We start from the raw sequence: 24184 nt of genomic DNA, 5'->3' as shown, positions 1-24184 counted from the left end.
TAGCTGCTTTGCTTCTCAGTATTCTCTGGTTGGCCTCTGTTATTCTCTCCTACCAATAAGGAACCTATGTAAGGACTCTATATGGGCTCTTGGATACCCCATAAGGGGAAAGGGCAATTTTTGTTTACAACAATTCAACACAAAAAACAGTGTCCATTTGTTGTTGACAAAGGACATATAAAGGGCCCCATTACCTTCAGTAGCTTAGGGTCTCATAAAACCTCAATCTGGCCCTGCCTGCAACATTTCTTTTTCTTTTTTTATATAAATCTTTTTTATGGAGTTTTATTCATTTATGAGGCAGAACCACATTTAAAAACACAAATCTTCTCCCGTCACATGTATAATTTGTGTGTGATGTAACCTTCAGTCTTCTATTAGCCCTTGTAAAAGGAAGAGGCCGTGGCAAGATGGTTAACAGCACTTGCTTATATCTCCTTGGTGTGCTGCCTGTTTAGTCCTTTGCTTGACCCCCTGTTTGGTGTATTTGCTTTTAGCTGCACTGAACCTACTTCCTCCAGTTGTGCCACACGTTTTGCAGTTTCTCCCCCACCCCAACATTTGCCTGGCTTCACCTCTAGGGTGCAGAAGTAATCAGCGACAACCCAATAAAACCACATACAATTCTTTACAGACCAACATCTTTACTGACGATTTTGTCACAGAACAACATTTACAAAAACAGAGTCCATTGCCTGTATTAGGGGGAGGTTATTGACAGAAGGAGACTGGGACTTCGACTTGATGCAGCCACGGGGTGATCCAAACTTCAAAATAGCATCTGAATGTCTGAGAAGGGGGGGAAGGAGAAAGAAGAATATTAAAATCAGCCCAGTGTCGAAATCTAGAAAGCTGAGCTGTGTCATTATCCAATGGCTTGTTCAATATCCTGAGCAGGTATTTCAAAAAGGAGCTCACAGTTATTCCACCTTCCTCTTTGACAACCCCAAGGCAAGCAAATGTGGCCGCAGCTCCTGCAACATTCATGCGCAACTCGCTACTCTGGCCTCATGCCCAACGTGGTAAAGGACAGAGGCCTCTTGCAATGCTCTGGCTTAGGAAACGACAGCCTTTCTTGCAGTGCTTTCGCTATCTGATAAGCTCCATATATTACGTGGAGAAAGATTCTGCATCAGCAAGGGAAGAGTCTCTCTGCTCTCATGTTATGATGTCGCTACTACTGCACGACTTCTCATGTTGCGCAGGGCTAGAGGTCCCAGGCCACAGGGGAGCAACGAAGGCCACACTCCTTTGACAAAGTGCCTTCTGTGGCTTCGTTCCCCTACATCAGTAGAGCCTGCTCCTGATTGACCACCAGCAGCAACCATTTCAAATTTTCCACAGTGCCCTTGTACAACTTTCTCCTACACAGTCACCCCAGAGCATTGTGGGAAATTCATCATGGCCATTTGCAGCCGCTCACTGCTTGGTGGGTGGGGGTAGAGGCTCAGGGCAGGTGCCAGAAGGTGTCTAGTGCTGATATCAGGCCTGGGCGCAACATAACTAATGCAGAAACGGGATGGGGCAGGGCTTTTTAAAGCCAGAACTTGCTGGAACTCAGTTCTGGCACCTCTCAGGTAGGCACCATTTCCATTATAAAAAAACCAGAGAGTTCTGGCACCTCTTTTTTCTAGGAAAAATTATTGTGGCATCTTAAAAACCAGAAAATTTGGTTATGACATAAGCCAGCCTTCCCCAGCTTGCTGCCCTTCAGGGTTTTGGTTTTTTTCATTTTATATTGGTCACTATGCTTATTTTACATACATTTAAGTTCAGAAATTCAGGAAAATGTGTTGTAAACCTCCTAATGGGAAATCACATTGCTGAAAGACAGAATTCCACAGCGCCATCTGGTGTCACAGTGTTCTAACGCATTTAAAATGCTTTTTCTTTACTAATGTAGCTGAGTCCCCCCGTAACGTTCCACATTAGTCCATTAGGAAACCAATCAGAAACCTGAACACATCTTACTTGTCTCAGTGTCTTTTTCGTCTGGAAATCACATCTGTCCAAGTCGGGCTCTGGATGTATCCTTTTGCTGCATACTGTCCGGCAGATATCGACATCAATTTTGTATTTCACCCCTCTCACAACCTAGAGAGAACAATTTTCACTAAACCACACATAGTAAGGACAAATTGAAGAGATAGAGGGAACTTTTTATATACCGGGGGAGCAGGAAAGGAAGATAACAGTTTTTTCAAAGGCCTTATATTCCACCTCCAAGGGAGGCATGTTGCTAAGGCATGTTGGTGCCTGTCGTTTGTATATTCATTATCTCTGATTATTGGTTTTGAAGGACAAAAATCTGTTAAACCTGTTTGACCAGAGACAACATTGGGAGAAGGTGATGAAACAGCGAGGTTACTAACTGGGGTTCCATTTGGATCATATATAACCTCTTAAAACAACTGCATTTGTTGCAGCCAGTTCTTTGCTGCGCCTCATTCAATATATTCATGTTAGTGATTAAAGCCCTTAACAACTCAGGCCACAAATACCCGAAAGACCGTCTCCTTCCCTATCAACTTTCTCTGGTGTCAAGATCAACAGAAGGGGGCCCATAGAAGCTCAGGGTGGTGGCAGCCCAGAAGATGGCGTACTTTGTGGTTGCAGGAGAAATGTAGACCTTCCAGAAGGGCTTATTTAGCCATCAGCAGAGCAGCAGCTGAACCAAGATGCAAGTCATAATAGCTCACTTCAACAGTGTGACTTTCAGATGCACTACAGTGATATTTCCACCTGAGTGTGAGGTGACTTACGGGAATATTTCATCTTGCATTGGCACCAGAAAATGACAAATTCATTGCTGAATTTGTTGCCATAACAGCCGGAGTTTCCTTACCTGCCTCATGGCTTTGTTTATGCGAAATTCTCTGAAGAGAAATATGTCATTTGAACTGTTGTTGTATCTGTAAACACCAAACCTAGCAGCTCTCTGAACTCCTGGGTCGTTGGTCTTGACAGCGATAGGAGATCCCGGTTTTATGGTTGAATTAGGCAAATGCCTCTTGCTACCTGTGCAAGCAAAATTCACAAATGAAAAATTATTTAGAAATTTTGTCCAGCTGACACGTGGAAATAACCTTGATGCTTTATGAGGAACGGCTAAGGGAGCTGGGCATGTTTAGCCTGGAGAAGAGGAGGTTAAGGGGTGATATGATAGCCATGTTCAAATATATAAAAGGATGTCACATAGAGGAGGGAGAAAGGTTGTTTTCTGCTGCTCCAGAGAAGCGGACACGGAGCGATGGATCCAAACTACAAGAAAGAAGATTCCACCTAAACATTAGGAAGAACTTCCTGACAGTAAGAGCTGTTCGACAGTGGAATTTGCTGCCAAGGAGTGTGGTGGAGTCTCCTTCTTTGGAGGTCTTTAAGCAGAGGCTTGACAACCATATGTCAGGAGTGCTCTGATGGTGTTTCCTGCTTGGCAGGGGGTTGGACTCGATGGCCCTTGTGGTCTCTTCCAACTCTATGATTCTATGATTCTACATATCAGCTAAGTTCTCAAGCCCAACTGATGGCACGACAGAGGAACTGTTTTTCTGTCACGGTCCCATGTCAGACTGGTCATTTGTGCAGAGAGAAGACACACAAGTTGGGAGAATGGCCGATGGCTCCAAAAGCTAGAGAGGCTACCGGGAATGGACAGATCTGTCAGCTTCAGATTTCTCCATTTAATAATAATTAATAATAATTTTATTATTTATATCCTGCCAATCCGGCTGGTTTCTCATTTCCCCAATGTTAAATTCAGTTCTCTGCATTTGTGCAGAATTTGTAATTTAAAAAAGATATCCTCATAAAATATCATCACTTTTAGTGCAAATTTATAAAAAACAACAACACCTATTTGTATGCAGTTTTGTCCAATATACACATTGGACAAGCGGGTGGCCCCATTAGCTAAAGTGGTGCTTGAGGTTAAGAACAATTTCAGGTTAAGAACGGACCTCCAGAACAAATTAAGTTCTTAACCCGAGGTACCTCTTTACAGGCAATGGCTGGTTTGATGTGTGACCCTGCGCACGTGCATTGCAGCGACCCCAGAAGTGGACAGAAAAGGGGGCAGAGCAGGAGTAGAGTGCTCTCTGCTGAAGCTCGCAAGGGTCAGCAACGCAATTCTCTTGCAAAATGGCCACCACCTGTAGTCCCAACACCACCAAGATCTACCTGTTGGTGCCTCCAACTTTACTGAAGAAACTTGCTGTTTGGCGAACTCAGACTGAAAAACCGACAGCTTTCAAAGCTGATGTCGTATGAGGAGGGGAACCAGCAGCTTCTTCCTTTCTCTCACAGTTAAAACCCACTCTGTGGTTTATCGTTACTCTGCAATCAGCAGCTGACTCACAGGACACGACAAGAGAGTGTCAAAACTGCAAACTTTCTCCAAAGGAAAGCTTGATATGGCAGTGCATTTAAACAATAGGTCAAGTTTCTGGCAGGACTGTGTGTAGCTCAGGGACACACAGTGCAACCCACAAAGTCCTGGTTCTGCAAGTGTGTGATGAAAAAAAAGCAATTGTCTGGATTAATGCATGGTAAAAATTGTGCAGTTTCTCTCCCTTGAACAGTACAGGCCGGTTCATATGTTCATATTAACCACATGATCACTCCAAGTACAGATTTATCACAGCTAGAGAAATCTGGTGATACATTCATGTGTGAACTTAAAGGTAAAGGGACCCCTGACCGTTATGTCCAGTTGTGGCCGACTCTGGGGTTGCGGCGCTCATCTTGCTTTATTGGCCGAGGGAGCCGGGTTATGTGGCCAGCACGACTAAGCCACTTCTGGCGAACCAGAGCAGCGCATGGAAACGCCGTTTACCTTCCCGCTGGAGCAGTACCTATTTATCTACTTGCACTTTGACATGCTTTTGAACTGCTAGGTTGGCAGGAGCTGGGACTGAGCAATGGGAGCTCACCCTGTTGTGGGGATTCGAACCGCCGACCTTCTGATCGGCAAGCCCTAGGCTCTGTGAACTAGCTGCACACAAAAGCAGGGACACACTGAGTAGCCTCAAACATGACACCAACATGCTGAGCAGCCTCCCTTGGCATCTGTGTGCACAATGCAAACATCTGTAGGGAGGGGTTTTTCAAATGTACAGGTGTATGTGCAAAGCCCCTTCCTCCAGACATTTGCCATGTGTCCATGAATGCCAGGAGGGGGGTCACTTAGCATGCACAGTATGGGGGGGGGATACACACTCTTATGTTGCTCTATTCACTCACAAGTGTGTCTGAATGTTGCACGCTGTGAATACAGTGGTACCCCACAAGACGAATGCCTCGGAAGACGAAAAACTTGCAAGACGAAATGGTTTTTCATTTTCTGAGTTGCTTTGCAAGACGGATTTCCCTATGGGCTTGCTTCGCAAGACGAAATGTCTTGCACCTTTTTTTTTTAAACCGCCAATGCATTCCTATGGGAAACCGTCAATACACATTGGTGCTTCGCAAGACGAAAAACCTCGTAGAACGAAAAAACTCACAGAACGAATTAATTTCGTCTTGCGAGGCACCACTGTATGTGTTCAAATCACTCAAATGGAGATGTTTATCCCAATCTGTATGTGCATTGTACTTGAATTTTTAAAATTCTTGCTGCTTTTATTGTAGCGTTGATTTGAGATTTGCTTTTAGAAAGCATTTCATAAATGGAATGAAATAAATAATCTACCGCACTTCAGAATGTGCGTATAGCTCTGTTAGGGATAGACATAAATGCAATTGAGGAAGAGCCATAGAGGAAGTGGTTCCGAATTCCATGCACATTCCCAGCAGAATGTATGTGTGGCTCCACTGAGGCTATTTGCACATTGTAAAGAGCGAGAGAGGAAGTGGTTTGAAATTTCACATACATTCACAACATACTGAAGCCAACTGGATGCCTATGGGGAACTGAGAATGGCTCATGAATGATGTGTTCATTCACAGTGGTCACTGTGATAGCAGCAGTTAGTTAGTAGGTCCATCTTCTTCAATGCTCTTCTCTTTCTGTCCCCCTTTTCTTTTTCACTCTGAATGCCAAGCTGAGCAAATTCTCAAATATTCCCACCCTTTGGCTGGCATCCCAATGCTAGTATTAAAAATACAGCTCCATATACATCAGTGCCGCTCCTTCCAGAAATGTTGAAAACAGCTGCATATTCATTTTACAGTAAATAGCCTTGAGAAACACCTAAAACAACACCACACACACACACACACACACACCCCAGTGTTAATCAAATATCGGGAGGGGGAAAACACCCTTAGCTTCTTCGCTACTCAGAATGTAAACCACAATGGAAAAAGAGAGATTTCGGTTTATCTAACATCAGGCATTTTGTGAGACTCTGCTTTTTCTGTGCATTCATGTCTGAATAAAGAGAGAACCTCAACATTAATTATTATTATTATTAATAATATTAAAATTTGTATACTGCTCTTCATCCAAAGATCACAGGGCAATTCACAACATAAAAATGGAAAAAAAAGAGAACACAAAATGCATAATAAAAACCAATAGCCCCCCTCCCACTTAAAGTTTTCAGCTCAGATCTTGAACCTTTAAGCGCAGCCTGGCATCCAGCTATTTAGCAAGAGAAGTTTTCCAAGCATGGAGATGTCATGGGCTTGGGAAGGGAGTTCTGCGTGCTGAACCTCTGTCTCAGAGGATTAGCAAAGGAGCATCAGGTGGCGTCTGTAATCCCGTTTTCAAATAAAACACTGGAAAATCTAAAGTTGACCTACCAGTAACTGCTGCTAGGAAACCTTGCGACAGCCTCTCTTTCACAAGGGTGTTACAGTCCTTGATTCAATCACACACACTCTCCACCCAGTGCAACCCTGTTTCTTAGACTTAATTAAAAAGTAGTGGTCTCAACTGATCATGGCTGCGTACACAACATACATTTAAAGTGCATGGCTTCCCCTAAGGAATCATGGGAACTGTAGCTTATCCACCACAGAGATGCAATTCCCAGCACCCTTAAGAAACTACAGTTCCCGTGATTCTTGGGGGGAAACCCATGTACAGCATTTTAAATCTGCTTTAAGTGCATTGAGTGTAAACACCCAATATTGTACACTCACACACACATGCAAATGCCATGGGAGAATACTAAAGCTATTTCCTGATCTTACCAGCTGAAGTCCTGGCCACATCGCAGAGAAGAAGGCAGCAAAGAAGAGCCATTTTCCTCCGCCCAGTGGACACCATTTCTACCTTCCTAGAGTAATCAGCAAAGAGACGAGGGCTGCTTGACTCAAACACTTGCTTTTTTGCACCTAGCAGAGGAAGTGGGGTTTCCACTGCCTGTTCAGGAACTCTCATTGGTCAAGAAGAGCATACTGTATAAAAAAGCCTCGATCGCTATCTCCTGTCTCGTTCATTGGCCCTTGCAAAATCTATTAGCAAGTTTCTTTTTGAAGAACTCTGGCTGATGTTAGCACTTAGTGCAGAATAGGGTTTGTTTGTTTGTTTGTTTGTATTTAAAAGGGAAGCCGGATCCAAAATGGGCAGGTAGAAGGAGTAAGAGGCAGTTCAGAAAGAACCTCGGGGGGAGTTCAATCATTCAAGTCATGCAAAAAGTTGTGCTATGTTAGGTAATAGAAAACGGTGTAGCCCAGACCCTGATCAAGTATACCCATTTCTCTTTCGCCCTGCCAACAACCCTCCCTGCAGACTCCACTGCTCTGGGTATTCACCAATGCTTCTAGAACGAGGTAGATAGTTCTAGAACATGGTTCTAGCCATGTGGTGTTGTGATAAGGGTGGGAGGCCAGAAATATCCAAGATGGCACTCATAACACGGACCTTACTGGAGCCAACATGGATGTGAAATATTTGTGTCCCAAATGCACAAAATTATTAAAGCAGTTTGGAAACAGAGCAGTCTTCTGTCTAGGTTCCTCACTGTAATGAGAGGCAGCCACAAGAGATACGAAGGAATTATGAGTTCTCAATGTTAAGTTGTGGGTGAACATATCAGACAACACAGCGATTCTTCAAACAGCTCTTGTTTATTCACAGAACAGAACTGACTGAAAGGTTCAGCCAACCTGCTTATATAGAGCTCCACTACAATGCAACAGTAACAACTTTCTGTAACTATCCAATCACTGAACGTCACTTTCCTTATTTGCATATGCGGACCTGAGTGAAAACTATCTACAGTATCCCCCTGCTGGCCCAGGGTGAGAACTTCAGTACATAACACTCAACACTCCCAAGATCCCTCTTTCCTCAAAATCCCAGTCCTGAGGAGCTCCTCCCACTCTGCGTCGATTTCTAAAGGCCGTGGGATTTGACACTCACCAAGAAAGGATTATGCACACATGCAGAAAAGGCATAGGTGCATTGTAGCCGCGCATGCTTTGAGCATGAATTATAATCACATACCACTCGGCAATTGTAAATTTTCCTATAAGACCACCACGAGCGGGGGCAAATCTGTCAATTTCTGTTTCTCTCACTCTCTCATTTTCCTATTCTTAAGTTCTCCACATTTCCACATCAGTTTGCAAATTGTTTTTTCTCTCTCCAAAAAAGTCATCTTGAAAAAATGATCAGTATTTTTGTGTGAATTTCTTTTACTGTGCACATTTCCCCCCAAATTCTCCAGCCAAGTAATGTGTACAAAAAAATGCAAATATTATGGTGAGTTGTGCATGAATATGCATATATTTGCATAATGCATAATATTTGCATTTTTGCATTATGCATAATATGCATAATATTTGCATATATTACTAGAGGCTCTCCTGCTGATCTTGAAAGAGTGGAGTGACTCCCATGATCTATCTTATAATTACACTTATCTCTCTCCTCTACAAAGAATACAGGCAATTTTTCTGACGCTATACTGGCTCTCCTACAGGACAAGTGAACCAAAACATTATATGCTCAGTTGAGGCAATCACAATTCACCAGGGGGCACTATTACCCTTTCTAAGAAACTTGGTTCAGGACCATCCTTGACTCAAAGTTCTTGCTCTGGGCTCTTCTGCACCGCTCCCCAAAAGCCACATTTTCCAAATCTGTTTTCTGCATTGTGGCCCTCTGTGGTTCATACCTATGGGAGTTGTTTGCTGTTCTTGCATTCCATTGTATTTCAGATCGATGGTCGTGTTGCTCATTGAAAAAAACTCGCCCATGGACCCTTCATAAAACCCACTCCCTGTTTCCAGAAGAAATAAGGAAAGCACCTGGGCTCTGCTTGCTTCCCTCTTCCCTATATTTTGGGGGTGTTGTAAGTCTGCTGCTATTTGGACTGGACTTCATTTCCGTGTCTAGCTAACAATACGGTTCAGCGATCATCAATCCTGCCTCAGCTCTATAACCCATGCAGGTGGTACGCTCTTAGTCATAGAATCATAGAATCATAGAGTTGGAAGAGACCACAAGGGCCATCGAGTCCAACCCCCTGCCAAGCAGGAAACACCATCAGAGCACTCCTGACATATGGTTGTCAAGCCTCTGCTTAAAGACCTCCAAAGAAGGAGACTCCACCACACTCCTTGGCAGCAAATTCCACTGTCAAACAGCTCTTACTGTCAGGAAGTTCTTCCTAATGTTTAGGTGGAATCTTCTTTCTTGTACTTTGGATCCATTGCTCCGTGTCCGCTTCTCTGGAGCAGCAGAAAACAACCTTTCTCCCTCCTCTATGTGACATCCTTTTATATATTTGAACATGGCTATCATATCACCCCTTAACCTCCTCTTCTCCAGGCTAAACATGCCCAGTCCATTTCTGCTCTAAAGGAGGAGCGAGATGCACTTCTGGGGAAGCAGTGGATCTGTGTCATTTGCTTTCTAGTGGTGAAGCTTTTGCCAGATTGTGACAACCGGTCTCAGAAGGGACAATAGCACATTATGCGACTTTTCTGGTGGGTCTGTCTTTCTCTTACAACATTCCTCCCCTCTCAGGTGAGTAAAGGAAAATCTGCCCTGTGGTCCTGACTGACTAACACAGCCAACAACTCAGCCTACTCAGAAGCAGGTCAAAGGGACTTCCTCTCAGGTAAGTGTGTTCCTTCCTGCCTGCACCACTTGCTGCTACCTTGCATATGTAGTAAGGTTAAAGATTACTGGGAAATGATATATAATGAATTGAAAAGGATGTTTAAAATAACTTGGGGGGGGGGACCCAGAAGCTTTTATTTTAGGAATTATAGGTACAGAACTACCTAAATGGTATAGAAATTTATTTATGTATGCGACTACAGCAGCAAGAATGCTACTTGCCCCAAAGTGGAAAGAAGCAGAAGTCCCAGCAAAGGAAGAATGGATACAAAAACTGATGGAATATGCAGGAATGGCAAAACTTACCAGAAGAATAAGAAATCAAGATAACAAATTTCATATAAAAGAATGGAAATGGTTTATTGAATATTTACAGATAAATTGCAAACAGATAAAAACATTGGCAGGATTATTGTAATAACCTGCAGTTTCATAAGAGTATATATTTAAGACGCAGGTGGCGCTGTGGTCTAAACCACTGAGCTTCTTGGGCTTGCTGATCAGAAGGTTGTCAGTTCAAATCCCCACAACGAGGTGAGCTCCTGCTGCTTTGTCCCAGCTCCTGCCAACCTAGCAGTTCAAAAGCATGCTAGTGCCAGTAGATAAATAGGTACTGCTGTGATGGGATGGTAAACACTGTTTCTGTGCGCTCTGGTTTCCATCACAGTGTTCCGTTGCCCCAGAAGTGGTTCAGTCATGCTGGCCACATGATGCGGAAAGCTGTCTGTGGACAAACGCCGGCTCCCTCAGCCTGAAAGCGAGATGTTCGGCGCAACCCCATAGTCACTTTTGACTGGATTTAACCGTCCAGGGGTCCTTTACCTTTACCTAGATTTAAAGCAGATAATTAATTGAGCAAATTAAGTGAATTTGGATATGCAGAATATATTTAAAAAAACCAATTTAAGGAACTGCAGAAAGAGGGGGAAGAAAGTCAAACTCTGAAATGTTAAAATGTCTGTAAAACTAATGAAATGTATAAATTTGAAAAGTATATATATAAAAACTTTCTACCTTGCATCTAGCATGCAGGGGCCTGGTAGAGGATGGAAGTGACACAGAGGAGGAGTTAAGAGACAGGGGGGAATGGGATAACCCCAAAACCTTGAAATTACAAATGCACGTTACACAGAACAGGGGCATGTAATTGATTTAGAAATGCTTTTTGCTTTATTGCTGAAAAGTGGGTTTTAGCGCCGGGGGGGGGGGAACAGTGGGGATAACCCCTAAGCTAAATAACAGCACAGGGAGTGAACTAAGTGCATGAGTAGTTGTGGCTAATCCTCGGCTAACAGAAGATCATCTTCTCTGAAATCCTTTGCAGCCCCACCTTTCTAACTAAATAGGTGGTTGCCACTTCCTAAGCAAACAGTTTCTCACAGCCACATGCCTAAACCACATCCTAATGCCAATGCAGACTGCCCTTTGTTAATGATGAGCATGTTGACACTAAGCAGGCACCTGATTCTGCTACCTCTCAGTCTCGGGGTTTTTCCAGGTGGGGGCTGAATATTGCAAAGTGATCATTGGCAGGTGACACATTTTTCGGTAACCTTTCGGATTTCCCACCCAAAAGGTAAATCTGGATTATATGGCTGGGGGTGGGGGAAGGATAGGGGCTTGCATTTTGATTCCACCAATGCTGCGTGGATGCTGTGAAAAGCCTGCATGCACAAGAAGCATAGATACATGTCTGGATCATTATTTGGGCAGTGTGGGAGAGAGAGGGAGAGAGAGACAGAGAGAGATAGAGAGACAGAGAGACATAGAGAGATAGGGGTAGAGAGTGTTAGCAGTTGCATTGGAAGTAAGCATGGACACGGCAGGGATTTGAACCTTGTCCTGGGAACCAGGAGTGCCGACCACCAGTGAATGTTCCTGTGAATGTTCTCTCAGGAAAAAGAAAACCTTAAGATGTTAAGAAGAGCTCTTTGGGGAGACCTGTGGAGAGACCAGCGGAAAAGAAAAGGAGGAAAAGGAGAGACCAATACAAAAGACATTGTTTTGAAAACAGACGACTGAGTGGTAGAATGTGAACTTACCTAAAGCAGCACTGTCCTAAAGCTGGTGACTCTCACTTCAAGAACAGTGAACTCTGGGAAGCCTGAAGAAAAGAGGAGCTGGAATAAAAGAAGAAGTCTTCTCCTACCTGCAGGTGAGCCTCATTGTGGTGACACAGAATAGGGCCTCTTCTGATGACTCAGTCACCCCAACCTGAAAGAACCTTAGCACAATGAGTCACAGATGGAACAGAAAATGAGATTTAAAAAAAACAAAAACCCAACAGCTTTTCTTACCACCATGACTTCAGGGACTCAGCTGGAAGAGCTGTCTTCATTTGAGTGTTGCAGGATCTTTGGAGCGACCTGTGAAGAGACCAGCAGAAAAGAAAATGGGAAAAAGGAGGGACCAATACAAAAAAAAAAAAAAATGTATTGAAAAAAACACTGAGTGGTGCAATGTGAACTTACCTAAAGCAGCACAGTCCAAGAGTAGGCGACTCTCAATTCAGGTACACTGAACTCTGCAAAGCCTGAAGGAAAGAAGAGCTGGAAAAAAAGAAGTCTTCTCCTACCTGCAGGTGAGCCTCATCGTGATGACACGGAACAGGGCCTCTTCTGACGACTCCGTCACCCCAACCTGAAAGAGTCTTAGCACAATGAGTTGCAGATGGAACACAATAGAGATTTCCCCCTAGCCATGCAAGGGATACTCTGAGAAACCTGAAGGAAAGACGAGCTGGAACAAAAGGAGAGAAGGGCTAGAACAAAAGAAGAAGTGGTCTCCTACCTGCAGGTGAGCCTCATTGTGGTGACACAGAATAGGCCCTCTTCTGACAACTCAGTCACCGCAACCTGAAAGAGTCTTAGCACAATGAGTTGCAGACGGAACACAACAGAGATTTTCTCCCTGGCCAACCAATGGATACTCACCTAAATGTCTTTCAGTCATGGAATACCATTTTGACCGCTATTTTAATTGAAGCTGGATGAGCCATTAATCTAGTAGAGCAGAACAGAGACATCTAGAATCACCAGTTTGTCCCCAGTCACCTTCCACCAATCTTACAGAAAATGAGATTTAAAACAAACAAAACAGCTGAGGGTGTACCACCTTATGCTGAAGTACTGCACTTGCGGACCACTGTTTGTTAACAGCAAGAATGGTAGAGGATATTAACCTCAAATTAGAAAAGGTAGTGTCCCTCCTGGCTGAGCTGGCGCTGTTGGCCACCCGGAACAGTCCTATTGCCACCCAAGAGTCTAGCCACAGCGCTCTTAACAAGATCTTCAAACTCAGGGGTGTAGCTGTTCTTGTGCCAGAACCCGTAAAACCTCTTACAGAAAGAATAACAAACATGGAAACAGCAAACTAATCCTGCAAAGCTCTCAAGTAGTTCTCAATGTTTACCCTTTTAATGGTCTGCTCCCTTTCTGGAATTCAGTCGCAAGTGCAAAGCGAAATTTCAAACTGTTGCTAAACATCCAGCGCGACAATCTTACCGCGGTAAACCTGCTTTCATCGGACTCTCAGCATTCTAGACTTTTATTATCATTCTCTGATTCAGTTTTATTATTGATTTTTGATTGATTTAAAGGTCTTCCTGTTTGTGAGACAATAGTCTACTGTGCTGGCTCCATTAATATTTATAAATGTAAACTCTCCTTCGCTGCCCAAAGGAAACACCCCATTTACAATCGTAAGGTAAAGACTTAAAAAGGTAAAGGTACCCCTGCCCGTACGGGCCAGTCTTGACAGACTCTAGGGTTGTGCGCCCATCTCACTCAAAGAGGCCGGGGGCCAGCGCTGTCCGGAGACACTTCCGGGTCACGTGGCCAGCGTGACATCGCTGCTCTGGCGAGCCAGAGCCGCACACGGAAACGCCGTTTACCTTCCCGCTAGTAAGCGGTCCCTATTTATCTACTTGCACCCAGGGGTGCTTTCGAACTGCTAGGTTGGCAGGCGCTGGGACCGAGGAACGGGAGCGCACCCCGCCGCGGGGATTCGAACTGCCGACCTTTCGATCGGCAAGCCCTAGGCGCTGAGGCTTTTACCCACAGCGCCACCCGCGTCCCTAAGGTAAAGACTTACCGTGTCTGTAAAGAGGCCAGGCAAAAGCCGGCGTAGTTGGTTATGCAGTCTTTGGAGGACCTGTGAGGGGGGGGGGCGTAAGGAGGAAGGACTATTTTCCTTGAGTTCCGTTAGCATACGGAATTTAGCTTCCAGGCAGTCGTCGTTTGGGCCTATTCTGCAGTTCAGGTCTCCCATTATATCGAGTGGTGCATCAGGGCACTAATTTGGAGTATAATTTTTTTTGGAAATTGCCCCATGTACTCTCAATCTGTACTTGCACTTTGTATGGCGGGATATAAGCTGAAACAAGAATGATACTTTGGGACCCAGAGTGCAAGATGAGCCCCAGCACCAAGTGCTTCGAATCTTTAAACTAACCTGTGTTGTCAAGGAAGTGGATAGCCTTGCCTAGAGTGCAAAATAGCCTGCCATTGGCACTGCTTAGAAGTTGCTCTGTAATGCAGAATAAGGGCGAGCTAAAATTTTGCTGCCTTAAGGCAGCCTTAGCTAGTGCTGCCAGCTTTTTTTTTCTGTCGGGACTTTTGTTCCATAAACAGTGGCTTGACAGGCAGAAGTTCAGCTGTTGTACCTTCCAGCTACCTGGAGATAAATACTGGAGAACTCAATGCCTGTCATGCAGCTGTTAAAAGCAAAGTCGCATCCCCAGGAAACAAGGTGACAACTTCAGGAATGATGAGAAAACAGCAGTGATCCCTGAGTTGCAGTTCCACTAGGAGCAGGTGGACCTAATTGCTTTTGTAACCAATTAAGGTACACTTGCAAAGGTCTCCTTCAGCTCCGGAGGTTATTTATGGCTAGTAAACTCTAGAGAGATAGATGAATTACTTTGGGTATTTTTTTTTCCAGCCAGAAACAGGTAAGCTGTGCAAAGGGACCAGTGACCAACTAGCTAAAAAATTTTGTTTGTCCTTATAATTGGAAGCTGCGGAGTAGAATCTTTCTGTGACTGTTTGCTTGTCTGAGGCTTCATATTATACCCTTAACACACATTTGAAGCATATTGTTTCCTTCAGATAACTCTGGGTCCTGTAGTTAGTTAAGGGTTTGTGGGAATTGTAACTCATTGAGGGTGAACTACGGTTCCCACGGTTTTTGAGGGGGTGGGGAGAATATGCTTTAAAGTATATTGTGTATATCAGTTATACAAGAAAGCTCAGATGGATGAATTGTGGTCAGTTTGTGAGTCAGGAAACTGAGAAAGCTCCCATACATCAGGTACATCATAGTGCTGAAGCAACCGAAAAATAAATCTATAAATCCCAAGATACTTCCCTCCCCTCTTTCTATTAAACTCTTAAAACCACAGGTCTGAAGCTAGCAATCCATTATCTTTCAAAATAAATGAAGGCAGTTTATGTGGCTTTGTAATTCTGAAAACATATTCTATAAGTGCCATGGAAACATTAGCTTGTATAAGTGATTTTACATTATGCTGTGGTACCATAAGCTTTACAGAAGCAAGAATCACTAAGCTCAATGTGATTTTCTCTCAGTCAAGTAAGTGCAGAATTGCAGACCAAGACCTTTCTCTTATAGGCTCAGGGGGCATCAACATTTGATAAGTCTGTGGGTGTTTCTTGGGCTGTTCATGTGTGTGTGTGTTTAATAAGCATTTTCAGACTTGTATACTTTAGTGCAGGCATAGGCAAACTCGGCCCTCCAGATGTTTTGAGACTACAATTCCCATCATCCTTGACCACCAGTCCTGTTAGCTAGGGATAATGGGAGTTGCAGTCCCAAAACATCTGGAGGGCCGAGTTTGCCGATGCCAGCTTTAGTGTCACTAGGGAGACCCTGAGTATTCAGAAATCTCTCTGCTGTTTTTTGGTGGTCCCATTTCGCTTCCAAGCTCTGGGTGGGGAACTTTTGGCACTCCAGGCTTTGCTGAACTACAACTCCCATGACCCCTGGCCATCAGCTATGCTTGCTGGGAAGAGTTGATGTTCAGCAACACCTGGAGAGCCACAGGTTCCCCACACCTGTACAGTGCAATTAACCATGCAATTGGGCCGTTAGCGGAAAGTAGTGGGGCCTGTAATAAAATGTTGCAGTGTGGGGTGCTGCTGTCAAGGTCCAGGAGTCTGTATTTTTCCATCCCTGACAGTGAGTCATTATCACAGTCCACTGGGCTCCCCTGGCATGCATATACCTCCCTGGGCAGTTTGGAGAGTGATGTACCCTTAGGGTTTTCCTCCTGAATAATTGTTGTACTCCTGCAAATCCTGGAGTTCACTCCAAGCCTGCTGATATTGTCCTCTTCTAGCTACATAAGGGCTGGAACTCAGAGATCACTTACAGTAAACATTTGTGTTGTTGTTTTTTAAATGATATTTATTAAGTTTTTAATAGTTACAAAAAGAAAAAGGAAAAAGAGAAAAAGAAACATTAAAAATTTAACAAACAATACATCAAAAAGAAAAAGAAAAAACAATACCACAAAACAAGAAAAAAACTAAAACATTTAAAAACACATCCAAATTTCATTACATTATCTTTCATATGCTTGTTTCCTCGACTTCCTCGCACCTCCCTTTTTTGTATTCTAGTTCAAATCACTTACAGTAAACATTTGTTTATTTCATAACGTTTATTACCACTTGATTGTAAAAACAAAAAAACACCAAACACCCTCAAAGCAAATTATATATGATGGCAATTCTTTTGTAAGAATAAAATGTGTCTGCCTCAGACTTGAAGCACAGGGCGAAGGAAGAAGTGGCCTCAAAATTTATTTGCATTTTATTATATAGCATCCCTTCCTTATACTAACCTGCTGTTGCCTGGGAGTTGAAATTTCCTTCCGGATTATTGTTGCTCTCAGAGTTCACACTCCACTTGCAATTCCCTTGCAGATCACTTTGCATCTGGGGCCACTTTCGACATGGCCCCAAGTTCTCCCCCCACTAGCTGCCCCAGGAAGATTTAAAAACAAAAACATGCTCCCATGATGCTTTGTCCATCTCCTGACATTTTACAGATGAGAGTAGGGGTGTTCTTATGGATTTGTAAAATCTTATTCTCACACCACCTGTCAGAAACCCCTCGTGGGACTGCGGTATGGGTTTGTTTGTTCTTGTTCTTCTTATATATTTTGTGTTCTTATTTTGTATTTTTATGCTGTGAACCTCTCCAAGATCTTCAAATGAAGGGCAGTATACAAATGTAATAACAACAACAGTAACAACAGCAGCAACAATAATAATTACACTCACACATTCATGATACGTTCCTGAATGGTCTCTTGCCTACTGCACTCATTTGTTGTGAAATAGGTAAAGGGAAGGGACACGGGTGGCACTGTGGGTTAAACCACAGAGCCTAAGTCTTGGCAATCAGAAGGTCGGCGGTTTGAATCCCCGCGATGGGGTGAGCTCCCGTTGCTCGGTCCCTGCTCCTGCTAACCTAGCAGTTCGAAAGCACGTCAAAGTGCAAGTAGATAAATAGGTACCACTCTGGCGGGAAGGTAAACAGCATTTCCGTGCGCTGCTCTGGTTCGCCAGAAGCGGCTTAGTCATGCTGGCCACATGACCCGGAAGCTGTATGCCGGCTCCCTCGGCCAATAAAGTGAGATGAGCGCCGCAACCCCAGAGTCGTCTGCGACTGGACCTAACGGTCAGGGGTCCCTTTACCTAACCTTTACCCTAACCCCTGACCGTAGCCAGCATGACCAAGCCACTTCTGGTGAACCAGAGCAGCACACAGAAACGCTGTTTACCTCCCCCCGGAGCGGTACCTATTTATCTACTTGCACTTGACGTGCTTTCAAACTGCTAGGTTGGCAGGAACAGGGACCAAGCAACGGGAGCTCACCCCGTCACGGGGATTTGAACCGCCGACCTTCTGATCGGCAAGCCCTAGGCTCTGTGCTTTAACCCACAGCGCCACCCGCATCCCTCTTGTGAAATAGGCACCATCTTTTAGCAAACACTCCAATAGCCCCCACTCACAGACTCAATTTCTAGAGGCCACGGGAGGAGACCACAATCTGGAGAACTTTGTTGTGTGAGAGTGTGCGTGCACACACTAACGACAATTTTATAAAAATATATTCCCCAAAGGCAAAACAGAGACTGTGATTCATTAGAATCAAGATAATACAGACTCTCCTTAAGAGACAATACTTTAGTGATTGAATCTGTCAGATTGTGTACAAAGATGATTGTACCGTGTCATTGCAATGGACACATATATAATCAGTTCGGGAAGCGCTGCTAGCCTTTGTTTGCAGAGTCTTTGGAATTAGGTACACAGTCATACTTCATGGATGACTTCTGCCAGCCATCTGCTAACCTGGTGGCCAGCCCAGCTGTGCTTGCTGGGACAGATGAGAGCTGTGGCCCAGAACATTTGCAGGCCAGCTGGCTGGGCAAAGGCCGCCTTATATTCTGCTGGGTTGCATGGGTGGGATGTGAGCTTAAAGTTGTATTTCATGCTGCTGAAATATGATGTCTTTTTTATCTGGTTTGGAAATGACTATGGTATCATTCTTTATTGGTATAAGAAGGTACGAGACAATACAGACCCATATACATCACAGTGGTACCTCAGGTTACAGACGCTTCAAGTTACAGATGCTTCAGGTTACAGACGCTTCAGGTTACAGACTCCGCTAACCCAGAAATAGTACCTTGGGTTAAGAAATTTGCTTCAGAATGAGAACAGAAATCGTGCGGCGGCAGTGCAGCAGCAGCAGCTAAAGTGGTACCTCAGGTTAAGAACAGTTTTAGGTTAAAAACAGACCTCCAGAACGAATTAAGTTCTTAACCCGAGGTACCACTGTACTTGGGAACTTCACAAGATTTGTATTGCTTGTTGGATTACGTAGCAGTAGTTTAGTGTTTGCTTTTATACCTGCTTGTTTTTATTATCTATATGCATAAGTGAGGTATATGGAGTGTTAGGGGACATGTTGAGCTCTTTATGGGGTAGTTTGTCCACCGTTGGTCCCCATCCTGCACCCAGCTCTCATCCATGGCTCCTAGAAACTGTCAGCATATGAGAGTCCACACCCTAGGAAATTGTTTTGACTGGCCAGCTAAACTAGGTGAGGGAAGCCAATGGATCTCAAACCCTCCATGAGTTAGGGACTTGGCCTGCATTCGAAGACAGGCACTGATGGATTGAGCGGACAAGACCAATAGTGGGTCCAATGGTCAAGAAGGCAGTTTCTGCACGTGCCATAGAGGGAAGTGAGAGGCAGATGGGGATTGTCAACCTGGGAAGGTAGCCCACCTAGGAGAAGGAAAACTCTGATCCTAAACGTCCATTGCCTTTGGAGATATCTTCGGGAGAAGAAAAGGCTAAGGAGTAAACCCTACACAGATCCCGAGTGGAGTCCCTAAGATGTTGGAAGGCACCTTGTACTCCTTCCTGCAACTCCAACTGCCAAGATGGTGCCAAACATATTGCTCTGCTTTCCTTTGGGCCACATCAGCGAAGCCCAGGACCTCCATACACACTGCTCAGGCTTGAGCCCCAGAGAGGTCACTTTGGTGCTGCTAACACAACAGTTTGACTTCACCCCCGGAGGCGTACTCCATTGTCTCCAGAGACAAACCAGCAACAGATGTGCCTAAAATCCTGGTGGCTGAGCCCACGAGCCTGCCCCTTTATATACTCCTAGAGTAGACTGGAGGTAGGCAGCTTTCTGTGCAGGCTGCTTCAACAAGCCGTGTCCCTATGTGGTCCTTGGCCACCAAATGCTTCATTCTTCCTCTGGCCTGGCCTGCACAATATTGTTGTTGTTTAGTCATTTAGTCGTGTCCGACTCTTCGTGACCCCATGGACCAGAGCACGCCAGGCACTCCTGTCTTCCACTGCCTCCCGCAGTTTGGTCAAACTCATGTTTGTAGCGTCGAGAACACTATCCAACCATCTCGTCCTCTGTCGTCCCCTTCTCCTTGTGCCCTCCATCTTTCCCAGCATCAGGGTCTTTTCCAGGGAGTCTTCTCTTCTCATGAAGTGGCCAAAGTATTGGAGTCTCCACAATATAATCCCTGCTTAAAATGATTTTTTAAATTATTCAGGAAACTCACCTGTGTGTAGTGTTCCTGCGCCATATGTCAGTTTAAATCGTTAATTTGGGGCACTTCCAGTTTGCTGCTATTCAGGAGGATTCAATTTAGATTGTGCCACAAACGTACTTTGCCCCCCCCCCCAAAAGCTCCAGACTTCTTTTTTGCAAGAAGGAAAGTGACTAGAAAGGATGGGGGGAGGATTGTTTTGATGCAACATTATCTAACTTCTTTTAAAACAAATTAGGATGAACTCTCAATAAATAGGTCATCTGGAAATGCCATTAGTTCATTAGGGTGTGAACTGAGCTTTCTCCTTTCATTCAAAGGTGCAATACCCCACCCATCTCACATTCTCTGCAGGAAATGAAGAACCCGGGAGAATCTGGGCAGGCTGGTCAGTCAACTCCTGTGCATTAATTACACCTAATTTCAGGAGGCTAAGCTACCCCAGAAAATAAGGTGTGACTGATTAAAATACCTGAGGTTAGACCACAGTCTTTGTTTGTTGGAACACTTTGCCATGCATAATCTTATTTTTCAAAGTTCAGCTGCAACCCAGATCCTGCTGCTTTAAAAGCAGATGTATTTGGAACGGAACTCACAATCTTCATAGCCGTCTTCTAAGAAAAATGAGTTGCAGCTGAATTTATCCTCTGCGTCACTCACCGCTGCAAATACTTGGGCTTGAACCGACATTTTCAGTAAAGGAGTCTGCAGAACTTAGGAAAATAGTATTGACAAGAGATGAAGCTCCAGGACTTCTTGACAAGTTAAAAATTAACAAATCTCTGGCTCTGGATTATATTCACACAAGAGGTCTTTAAAAGCTCAAACCTGAACTTGCTGATCCAACAAATATAGGGGCTACTCTTTGCAATAAACCCAAATGCTTTGCTCCCGTTACCCTGGACACATAACTTCCTCCTCCTAGAATGGGGTGTGTGTGTGTGTGTGTGTGTGTGTGTGTGTGTGTGTGTCAGTGTCAGCTGCTTGCCAATTTATTTTAGGAGGAGGTCAAACAGACTGCGTAAGAGCTTCGGCACTGTGCCTCCTGTACAATGGCCTCGCTGCATGAGTGTCACCGTGATCCGCTGGCACAGGGAGATTTTGGTTCTGATCAGGGGTGGACTTTGTTCATCTTTCGTAATATGGCACCCTGTGCAAGGCCAAAATTTGGCGTCCCCAAATGCACCTTCTCGATTATGGCTTTTCTCAATTTTGAGCCCCCTCAGCTCAGTGCCCTGTGCAGGGGAGCTCCCCACGCCACCCTAAATCCGACACTGTTCTGATCCTATGCTGCTACGAGACAGTTCACCCAGAGGATAGGATTGCACCATGAGTCATCCTAAATCTCTCTAACGATGGACAAGGGTGACTGGAACTGGAAGCAAAAGAGGGTTATATTTAAAAAAACAAAATTCTGAAGGTACCCAGACATATATGGTTGTAAATAAAACTAAAATCAAGAAATGGACTGACAAGGGTCTTTGAGCTTCCAGGATGCTCAGAATGTCAAATAATAGAATTGTAGAGTTGGAAGGGACCTGAGGGTCATCTAGTCCAACCCCCTGCAATCCAGTGGAGGAAGAAGAGAGAGAAGAAAGAAATGACCTACTCAACTTCTAAACAGCCTGTGTTAGTTTTTTTTGGAAGGTGACTGTTCACTCCTTGCGCTAGAATCTCAGGGTTCCGCAAACTTTTTCAGCAGGGGGCCAGTCCACTGTCCCACAGACCTTGTGGGGGGCCGGACTATATTTTGAAAAGGGGAAAAAAGAATGAATTCCTATGGCCCACAAATAACCCAAAGGTGCATTTTAAATAAAAGGACACATTCTACTCATGTAAAAACACGCCGATTCCCGGACCACCCGTGAGCTGGATTTAGAAGGCGATTGGGCCGGAGGCCTTAGTTTGCCTACCCAGGCACTAGATGAAGAGGGATTCAGGAAGGGTGGAGATACACTGCAACTTCCCCTTTAAAGTCTTAGAATTCATAGAATCAAAGAGTTGGAAGGGACCCCAAAGATCACTTAAGTCTCTGCAATGAAGGAATGTGCAGTTGTCCCATAAGGGGATGGAACCTGCAACCTTCTTGTTATCAGCTCCATGCTCCAGTGGTGTAGCGTGGGGGGTGCAGGGGGGGCCGGCCGCACCGGGCGCAACATCTGGGGGGGGGGGCGCTCGCTCGCACTCGCAGCTCTCTGCCCCTACCTGGCTCACTCACTCTCTCTCACTGCAGTGCTGGCTGTGCGAATCCGATCCGAGCCGCCGGGTCGCCGCCCACTGTGGAGGGGAGGGTGCCAGGCGTGCGGTGCGGTGCGGACAGAGAGCGAGGGACTATCTGGGGGAGGGACAGTGCAGCGGGGGGCGCAAATTACTTGCCTTGCCCCGGGTGCTGACAACCCACGCTACGCCACTGCCATGTTCTAACCAACTGAGCTTTTGTCTCTCCTGTACTTCTGAATTCCAGCCAGAGCCTAGAATGCTGGACTAGATAAGCCTTTGGCCTGAACTCACAGGAGGGTGGGCAGGCAGACAGGGGGGAGAACAGCAACAACATGGGACCTTGAATTGAGATAATAAAGAGGCCACTTTGGAGTTTTTGTTACAAGAAATTAGGAAATAAAACTAACAAGGTATCTATGTAAGTGAATGCAAAGATACTAAGAAGCACAAGTTTAGAAAAGAAAAAGGCCTGTTCAATAATGACATGCAGAAATATTGTTCAGTTTCCAGGAATTGAGAGATTACAGGAGGCTTCCTTTCCACTGAAAAGCACTAGTTTGTCATAGGATAGCTATGAAATTATTAAAACTGCAATGACTGGAGGTGCAGGAAAAATGGCAGATTTGAGGTGTTGCCACTCATTTTCTGACACCTGGGTGCCAGCCATCTCTCTGAGGGCCTTGCCCTTAAAAAACCAAAGTCCTTCCTGGTAGAAAACAAAGGCACCAACGAGAAAGGTTTAGCACAATCCCCTCCCTGATATTCTGGCTTACTGCGTGCATGGAGCTGGAATGCTCATTACATAACCGGGGACAACATTCAAAAAGATGCCCTCCGTCCTACAGTTCACAGTACTAAAACCGAGAACAAGACTGCCTCAGTCTACCCACCTCGTTCATTTGCACCTGCTTGTCGCAAACCCACAACAAGCAGGCAGCAACCAGTACGCGAGTGAGGATTTAGCACCAGACCTGCCTGCCAGCGCACATGCAAAGTCACCGCCAGGGAGCACGCTAGATAAGCCGGGTGAGCGCGTGTACACGAAGAGCGCGTGAATAGGTTGTGTGAACGCGGCCAAATCCTCCAAAGTCTGCCCAAGAAAGATGTTAAATTATTTTTGTATGCCACAACTGCTGCTCGTATTTTGTTAGCTAAAAAGTGGAAAACCCAAGAATTACCAATGATAGAAGAATGGCAGATGAAGATGATGGATTTTTCGGAGCTAGTTGACCTAACCGTAAGAGTCTGCGACCAGAAGGAGGGGGAGTATCAGGAAGAGTGGATTAAATTTAATGATTACTTAGTTAAATATGTTAAGTTAAACTAACTGAAAACAGCTTGCAGATACTTAATTGGCTTAGGATTTTATTTAAGTTAAGTGATGAATTAATTTGTTTAATTTAATAATGTGAAGATCTAAGGATGTTAATGCTTAAGTTAAATTTTATAAGAACTGTGATTTGGAAAACCGTTAGAAGGACATGCAATGAAATCCAACCAAGGGGAAGCGAGGAAGTCACTTAACAATGTTAATAAGTGTAATTTTTAATAAGGCTATGATTTATGTTCTGGACCATAAAGAAGGCTGATCGCCGAAGAATGGATGCTTTTGAATTCTGGTGCTGGAGGAGACTCTTGAGAGTCCCATGGACTGCAAGAAGATCAAACCTCTCCATTCTGAAGGAAATCAGCCCTGAGTGCTCACTGGAAGGACAGATCCTGAAGCTGAGGCTCCAATACTTTGGCCACCTCATGAGAAGAGAAGACTCCCTGGAAAAGACCCTGATGTTGGGAAAGATGGAGGGCACAAGGAGAAGGGGACGACGGAGGA

The 24184-nt window shown here is 44.6% G+C and overlaps 1 protein-coding gene and 1 long non-coding RNA gene across 2 annotated transcripts; one reads left to right on the top strand and one right to left on the bottom strand.

Moving 5' to 3' along the window:
- Window positions 1-624: 624 nt before the first annotated feature.
- Window positions 625-7757, bottom strand: LOC310667816 (cystatin-F-like). The gene is made up of 4 exons (XM_083420777.1): window positions 7135-7757; window positions 2846-3018; window positions 1972-2094; window positions 625-789 (listed from the first exon to the last, which is right to left on the bottom strand). The coding sequence occupies exons 1-4, from the start codon at window positions 7322-7324 to the stop codon at window positions 712-714; spliced, it is 564 nt and encodes a 187-aa protein (XP_083276903.1). The 5' UTR covers window positions 7325-7757; the 3' UTR covers window positions 625-711.
- Window positions 7758-12387: 4630 nt separating this feature from the next.
- On the top strand, window positions 12388-13019 carry LOC310667293. The gene is made up of 2 exons (XR_014506253.1): window positions 12388-12596; window positions 12812-13019. It is a non-coding gene; the product is annotated as an uncharacterized lncRNA (long non-coding RNA).
- The last annotated feature ends 11165 nt before the right edge of the window (window positions 13020-24184 follow it).

This window comes from Podarcis tiliguerta (genome assembly GCF_965153285.1).
Source record: "Podarcis tiliguerta genome assembly, chromosome: 17".
Lineage (NCBI taxonomy): Eukaryota > Metazoa > Chordata > Lepidosauria > Squamata > Lacertidae > Podarcis > Podarcis tiliguerta.
Note: the sequence above shows the minus strand (reverse complement) of the source record. Positions and strands in the feature narration are given on the sequence as shown.